This window comes from Ambystoma mexicanum, chromosome 5q (genome assembly GCF_040938575.1).
Source record: "Ambystoma mexicanum isolate Mex_15411 chromosome 5q, UKY_AmexF1_1, whole genome shotgun sequence".
Taxonomy (NCBI): Eukaryota; Metazoa; Chordata; class Amphibia; order Caudata; family Ambystomatidae; genus Ambystoma; species Ambystoma mexicanum.
This window is the reverse complement of record NC_090933.1, coordinates 1,278,521,541-1,278,529,822: the sequence shown is the minus strand read 5'-3', so window position 1 is coordinate 1,278,529,822 and position 8,282 is coordinate 1,278,521,541. Positions and strand designations below refer to the sequence as shown.

General features: G+C 43.4%; 1 protein-coding gene across 1 annotated transcript; it reads right to left on the bottom strand.

The window, feature by feature from the left end:
• Nucleotides 1-963: 963 nt before the first annotated feature.
• LOC138498385 (uncharacterized) lies at nucleotides 964-4,716 on the bottom strand. The gene has a single exon (XM_069622160.1). The coding sequence runs from the start codon at nucleotides 4,714-4,716 to the stop codon at nucleotides 964-966; it is 3,753 nt and encodes a 1,250-aa protein (XP_069478261.1).
• Nucleotides 4,717-8,282: the final 3,566 nt, after the last annotated feature.

The following is an 8,282-nucleotide window of genomic DNA, read 5'->3' as shown; positions in this document are numbered from 1 at the left end:
CTTATCCTCTAGTTTTATACACGATATGATCTTGGGTGTATAGGGCGAAAGGGATTTAATAGTGCTTTTATAAATGGTAGTGGTACTAATAGTAAAGTTATAAACGTTCATTGTAGTAATGGGAGTGTTATAAATGTTAGTGGTAGTAATGGGAGTGTTATGAATGGCATTAGCAGTAATTCTAATGTTATGAACGGCAGTGGGAGTAATAGTGCTGTTATAAATGGCAGTGGGAGTAATAGTGCTGTTATAAATGGCATTGGGAGGTAATAGTGCTGTTATAAATGGCAATAGAAGTAATAGTGCTGTTATGAATGGCAGTGGGAGTTAATAGTGCTGTTATAAATGGCAATAGAAGTAATAGTGCTGGTATAAAAGGTAGTGGAAGTAATAGTAAAGTTATAAACGTTCATTGTAGTAATAGGAGTGTTATAAAGGAAAGTGCTATGGACAGCAGTGTTATAAATGATAATTGCGGTAATAGCAGTGTTATAAATGTTAGTGGTAGTAATGGGAGTGTTATGAATGGCATTAGCAGTAATTCTAATGTTATGAACGGCAGTGGAAGTAATAGTGCTGTTATAAATGGCAGTGGGAGTTAATAGTGCTGTTATAAATGGCAATAGAAGTAATAGTGCTGTTATAAATGGCAATAGAAGTAATAGTGCTGGTATAAAAGGTAGTGAAAGTAAAAGTGCTGTTGTAAATGGCAGTGTTAGTCTTTGTATGTTTATAAGTGGTAGTAATAGGAGTTTTATAAATGGTGGTTGTAGTAATACGAATGTTATAAATGGTAATGACTGTAATAGGAGTGCTATAAAGGACAGTGTTAGTAATAACAGTGTTATACATGGAAGTGGCAGATTAATAGTTTTATAAATAGCAGTGGCAGTAATAGGAGTGCTATATAATACAGTGGTAGTAATAGGAGTGTTATAAATGACAGTACCAGTGATATGAATGTTAGGGTATTGGCAATAATAGTGGAGTAGTGTTATAAATGGCAGTGCCATTAATAGGAGTGTGATCAATGGTAGTGGCAGTAATAGTAGCGTTATGCATGACAGTGCCAGTGACAGGAGTGTGATCAATGGTAGTGGCAGTAATATAAGCGTTATACATGACAGTGCCATTAATAGGAGTGTTATAAATGGTAGTGGCAGTAATAGTAGCATTATCAATGACAGTGCCAGTGACAGAAGTGTGATCAATGGTAGTGGCAGCAATAGTAGCATTATCAATGACAGTGCCAGTGACAGGAGTGTGATCAATGGTAGTGGCAGCAATAGTAGCATTATCAATGACAGTGCCAGTAACAGGAGTGTGATCAATGGTAGTGGCAGTAATAGTAGTGTTATCAATGACAGTGCCAGTGACAGAAGTGTGATCAATAGTAGTGGTAGCAATAGTAGCGTTATCAATGACAGTGCCAGTGACAGGAGTGTGATCAATGGTAGGATCAGTAATAGTAGCTTTGTCAATGACAGTGCCAGTGACAGGAGTGCAATCAATGGTAGGATCAGTAATAGTAGCTTTGTCAATGACAGTGCCAGTGACAGGAGTGCAATCAATGGTAGTGGCAGTAATAGTAGCATTATCAATGATAGTGCCAGTGACAGAAGTGTGATCAATAGTAGTGGTAGAAATAGTAGCATTATCAATGACAGTGCCAGTGACAGGAGTGTGATCAATGGTAGTGGCAGCAATAGGAGCTTTGTCAATGACAGTGCCAGTGACAGGAGTGTGATCAATGGTAGTGGCAGCAATAGCGTTATCAATGGCAGTGCCAGTGACAGAAGCGTGATCAATAGTAGTGGTACAAATAGTAGCATTATCAATGAAAGTGCCAGTGACAGGAGTGTGATCAATGGTAGTGGCAGCAATAGTAGCATTATCAATGACAGTGCCAGTGACAGGAGTGTGATCAATGGTAGTGGCAGCAATAGTAGCGTTATCAATGACAGTGCCAGTGACAGAAGTGTGAACAATGTTAGTGGCAGCAATAGTAGCGTTAACAATGACAGTGCCAGTGACAGGAGTGTGATCAGTGGTAGGGTCAGTAATAGTAGCTTTGTCAATGACAGTGCCAGTGACAATAGTAGTGGTAGAAATAGTAGCATTATCAATGACAGTGCCAGTGACAGGAGTGTGATCAATGGTAGTGGCAGCAATAGTAGCATTATCAATGACAGTGCCAGTGACAGAAGTGTGATCAATGGTAGTGGCAGCAATAGTAGCATTATCAATGACAGTGCCAGTGACAGGAGTGTGATCAATGGTAGTGGCAGCAATAGTAGCATTATCAATGACAGTGCCAGTGACAGGAGTGTGATCAATGGTAGTGGCAGCAATAGTAGCATTATCAATGACAGTGCCAATGACAGAAGTGTGATCAATAGTAGTGATAGAAATAGTAGCATTATCAATGACAGTGCCAGTGACAGGAGTGTGATCAATGGTAGTGGCATCAATAGTAGTGTTATCAATGACAGTGCCAGTGACAGAAGTGTGAACAATGTTAGTGGCAGCAATAGTAGCGTTAACAATGACAGTGCCAGTGACAGGAGTGTGATCAGTGGTAGGGTCAGTAATAGTAGCTTTGTCAATGACAGTGCCAGTGACAATAGTAGTGGTAGAAATAGTAGCATTATCAATGACAGTGCCAGTGACAGGAGTGTGATCAATGGTAGTGGCAGCAATAGTAGCGTTATCAATGACAGTGCCAGTGACAGAAGTGTGAACAATGTTAGTGGCAGCAATAGTAGCGTTAACAATGACAGTGCCAGTGACAGGAGTGTGATCAGTGGTAGGGTCAGTAATAGTAGCTTTGTCAATGACAGTGCCAGTGACAATAGTAGTGGTAGAAATAGTAGCATTATCAATGACAGTGCCAGTGACAGGAGTGTGATCAATGGTAGTGGCATCAATAGTAGCGTTATCAATGACAGTGCCAGTGACAGAAGTGTGATCAATAGTAGTGATAGAAATAGTAGCATTATCAATGACAGTGCCAGTGACAGGAGTGTGATCAATGGTAGTGGCAGCAATAGTAGCGTTATCAATGACAGTGCCAGTGACAGAAGTGTGATCAATGGTAGTGGCAGCAATAGCGTTATCAATGGCAGTGCCAGTGACAGAAGCGTGATCAATAGTAGTGGTAGAAATAGTAGCATTATCAATGACAGTGCCAGTGACAGAAGTGTGATCAATGGTAGTGGGAGCAATAGTAGCGTTATCAATGACAGTGCCAGTGACAGGAGTGTGATCAATGGTAGGGTCAGTAATAGTAGCTTTGTCAATGACAGTGCCAGTGACAGGAGTGTGATCAATGGTAGGGTCAGTAATAGTAGCATTATCAATGACAGTGCCAGTGACAGGAGTGTGATCAATGGTAGTGGCAGCAATAGTAGCGTTATCAATCACAGTGCCAGTGACCGGAGTGTGATCAATGGTAGTGGCAGCAATAGTAGCATTGTCAATGACAGTGCCAGTGACAGGAGTGTGATCAATAGTAGTGGTAGAAATAGTAGCATTATCAATGACAGTGCCAGTGACAGAAGTGTGATCAATAGTAGTGGTAGAAATAGTAGCGTTATCAATGACAGTGCCAGTGACAGGAGTGTGATCAATGGTAGTGGCAGCAATAGTAGCGTTATCAATCACAGTGCCAGTGACAGGAGTGTGATCAATGGTAGGGTCAGTAATAGTAGCTTTGTCAATGACAGTGCCAGTGACAGGAGTGCGATCAATGGTAGTGGCAGTAATAGTAGCATTATCAATGACAGTGCCAGTGACAGGAGTGTGATCAATGGTAGTGGCAGCAATAGTAGCGTTATCAATCACAGTGCCAGTGACCGGAGTGTGATCAATGGTATTGGCTGCAATAGTAGCATTGTCAATGACAGTGCCAGTGACAGGAGTGTGATCAATGGTAGTGGTAGAAATAGTAGCATTATCAATGACAGTGCCAGTGACAGGAGTGTGATCAATGGTAGTGGCAGCAATAGTAGCTTTGTCAATGACAGTGCCAGTGACAGGAGTGCGATCAATGGTAGTGGCAGCAATAGTAGCGTTATCAATCACAGTGCCAGTGACAGGAGTGTGATCAATGGTAGTGGCAGCAATAGTAGCGTTATCAATGACAGTGCCAGTGACAGAAGTGTGATCAATAGTAGTGGTAGAAATAGTAGCGTTATCAATGACAGTGCCAGTGACAGGAGTGTGATCAATGGTAGTGGCAGCAATAGTAGCGTTATCAATGACAGTGCCAGTGACAGAAGTGTGATCAATAGTAGTGGTAGAAATAGTAGCGTAATCAATGACAGTGCCAGTGACAGGAGTGTGATCAATGGTATTGGCAGCAATAGTAGTGTTATCAATGACAGTGCCAGTGACAGAAGTGTGATCAATAGTAGTGGTAGAAATAGTAGCATTATCAATGACAGTGCCAGTGACAGGAGTGTGATCAATGGTAGTGGCAGCAATAGTAGCGTTATCAATTACAGTGCCAGTGACAGGAGTGTGATCAATGGTAGTGGCAGCAATAGTAGCGTTATCAATTACAGTGCCAGTGACAGGAGTGTGATCAATGGTAGTGGCAGCAATAGTAGCGTTATCAATGACTGTGCCAGTGACAGGAGTGTGATCAATGGTAGTGGCAGTAAGTATCCGAGGAACCACTGGAGGTAGCACGGTGTGCAGTGGAGGTAATCGCATGCATATGAGCAATGCTTGCATTAGATGTGGTCGAAGTTGTAATCATTGTTGTAATACTAGTAGTAGCAATAGTAGTACTATTAGTATTAGTATTAGCTATCGTGCAGTAATAGTCTCACAAGAGGTATCATTAGTAGAGGCAGTTTTAGCAGAAGTATTAAGACTAGTAGTAATACTCCTTCTAGTAATTGTACCAGTATAGTCAGTATTAGCAATAAAGTACTCTCAGAATGTGTGCATGTATGTGTATCGCTGAACACTAATTGTAAAGGTGTGCTGCCTGCACGTCTATGCACTGTGGGCGGGCCGGTCCACATCCGATATGTCGCCGCTGATGTGGGCCACGGTCGTTTATTGCTCGGTCATCAATAATATAAGGTATTGAAACTTGATGGAAATGAAAACAAAATGCAGCATTTCACCTTGCACCTTTCCTGTTGTAATGGATCTGGAGACTACTCTCTTCTTGTGATGTCACTTCCTGGGTCCAGGTTTGAAGACAGTTCACATAAGAGAAGACATCTTATGTAAGACTGAACAATCTCATACTATCCTTCCATGAAAAGTTCATCCAAAGGCAATGAGAAAGATGTCTATCACTTTCTGCCCCCCACCCGACCCCAAAACCACAAAGAGTAATTAACATTTTAGCAATTACACAGATGCAAAGAGACTTTCACTGGGTATACTTCAGAAGTGAAAGGAAGAACAGTAAGGAACAACATATATTTCTTAAAGGAGCGGTACCATGCATCATTTTCTTGTTAAAGCATTAAAGTTATAATCTGTGGTACCTTGGAGAAGCTAAAAGTGTACTTTAAATATATAAATTTGCCCCCAAAATGACCTCCTCTGGTGAGTTGTGTGGCTCAGTTGGGGAGTGAATGTTTGCTACACTGTGGCAACTGTTGCAATGTAATACGCACAGGTTGATGGCTGGAAGACTGACATTACTCATGTGAGACTACTTCCTGTCTGACAGGACACTCTGGGCCAAACTTCATCACTGCAACACATAGTAGACATTCCCTAAAAATGACATTACTACCTAAGTGCCTCTCACACGCATCCATTCATCTCTGGAGCGAGAAAGCTAGACCTTGTCAGGAGCGAGAAAGCTAGACCTTGTCAGGAATGGTCCATCTCACGCGCACCCATGAATCTCTAGAGCGAGAAAGCTAGACCTCGTCAGGAATGGTCCATCTCACGCGCACCCGTGAATCTCTATAGCGAGAAAGCTAGACCTCATCAGGAATGGTCCATCTCACGCGCACCCGTGAATCTCTAGAGCGAGAAAGCTAGACCTCATCAGGAATGGTCCATCTCACGCGCACCCATGAATCTCTAGAGCGAGAAAGCTAGACCTCATCAGGAATGGTCCATCTCACGCGCACCCATGAATCTCTAGAGTGAGAAAGCTAGACCTCGTCAGGAATGGTCCATCTCACACGCACCCATGAATATCTAGAGTGAGAAAGCTAGACCTCATCAGGAATGGTCCATCTCACGCGCACCCGTGAATCTCTATGGCGAGAAAGCTAGACCTCATCAGGAATGGTCCATCTCACGCGCACCGATGAATCTCTAGAGTGAGAAAGCTAGACCTCATCAGGAATGGTCCATCTCACGCGCACCCGTGAATCTCTATAGCGAGAAAGCTAGACCTCATCAGGAATGGTCCATCTCACGCGCACCCATGAATCTCATGAGCGAGAAAGCTAGACCTCGTCAGGAATGGTCCATCTCACGCGCACCCATGAATCTCTAGAGAGAGAAAGCTAGACCTCGTCAGGAATGGCCCATCTCACACGCACCCGTAAATCTCTATAGCGAGAAAGCTAGACCTCGTCAGGAATGGTCCTTGAAAGAAATGGAAAGACCTCTACTTCTCACTGTATGAATGTGCGAAACTCAGACACACAAAAGGGTTATTGAAACGGATATCTGCAATATAGGCCAAACAGATCCCTCTTATAGCCATGGATTCCTCAACCCTCCAAGCAACCAAAGCTTTTCCCAAGCCATGACCAATGTGAACGTCTATGCAACCAGCACACCTCCTAAACCACCAGTCCCAGGTGATCTTTTCATATCCAGTTCACGAGGAGACCTGAGGCACTCACCTGAACCTTACTTAAGTAAAGATACTCCTGCCCTCTGAGGCCGTGCTCCCGTAAATCACACACGTAATAAATGCTTGGGAGATGCTCTGCAAAGCAACCAAAAGGAATATACATGCTGGCCCTATTTCAGAAGAGAAGTATTGAATCGATCACATTTTGCCTCCTCAAAGAATTCCCCGCCAACATGCAACTGAGAAGAAGTTTGCTGCAATCTGTGTTTCAGTATCAATTGTGGGAAGACGTGTCAAAGACTCGTTGATTGTGGAAGTGACCGCACCACCCACAGTAGTGGGACTATTGTGGATGATCACTCGGTTGTGAGATGCATTAAAAGGATGACAGATCCACATTGCCCACGCTCCATAACGGATCTTCCTGAGCCGATCTACAGCGGTGGAGTAAGTGAACCCGCTACTCTCAGCCTTGACCATTTAATGAAGATGAAAAAGTCTCTTGCAGAAACAAAGGGGGAATGGGTCTGCTTCTATGTGCCTAGCACATTTGGACTAACACTCCCATCAGCCCCAGCCAGCACAGTTAATGGTGAGGGACTATGGAACTCAGAGTCCAAAACATCTGGAGAGTTGCAGGCTGCAGACCCCTAACCTCGGAAGATAACCTCCTTGTTCAAGTCAAGCTAATACTCAACAGTAGATACATCAATGGCCACTTATTTTTCATGGTCAGTGGCCTTTCTTTGGACTCGGCATCAAGCAAACACTTGTTGACTTGGGGGACTATATGGACTCACTGCATAGTCCAGTTCATTCTCTGCTGATGCGGCTAAGGGCCAAACCTGGACCAATTTGCTTGGTCAATGGATTGTTTTTAATATCTGAATCCACCGCTCAAAAACGGTTACTGTTCATTTGCAAAACATAAAAACAAATGACGTTAAATCGGACAATTACATTTGTAAGTCAAATATAAGCATACAAATTCTTGCCATGCAGAGAATGTCAAGGTTTCCTTTGTTTACGATACTCTAGTTCTGCAGGTTTGCTTCGTAGAGTTGAAGAATGCTTTCAACCATCTCATGAAGAGTGACTTCATCATCCCCGGGTACTTGACTGCCCAGTTCTGATCCGAAGATGAAGGTTTCCGGCTTAAAAAGCCACGGGCCGGTGGATCGGTGTGTAAGGCCTAGCTTAAGTTGGGTGCTATAAGGACAGCGCGTCACAAAAGGCGTTTGTTTGCTCCTTGGAGGCCTCCTGACGGTCTTCATTCCAGGCAACATTCTTGCGTTGTCCTCAGGCTTTTGCCACTGTCATAGGAGGAGAGAGTGCTACAACGGTGTGTAAACTCTCAGTGATGTCCATAAGTAGCCACACCCGGATGTCAGAGGTGGGAGGTTCCAGGTTTAGGATCACCCACGAGTTTGGCTGCCGAGGGTTAACTTTCCCACCTACACGGTGTGTGCACAACATGAACCAGTCGCCTTCG

Coding starts and splice junctions, on each gene's coding strand:
- LOC138498385 (XM_069622160.1), bottom strand. CDS start 4,716: ATGCGATTACCTCCACTGCACACCGTGCTACCTCCAGTGGTTCCTCGG.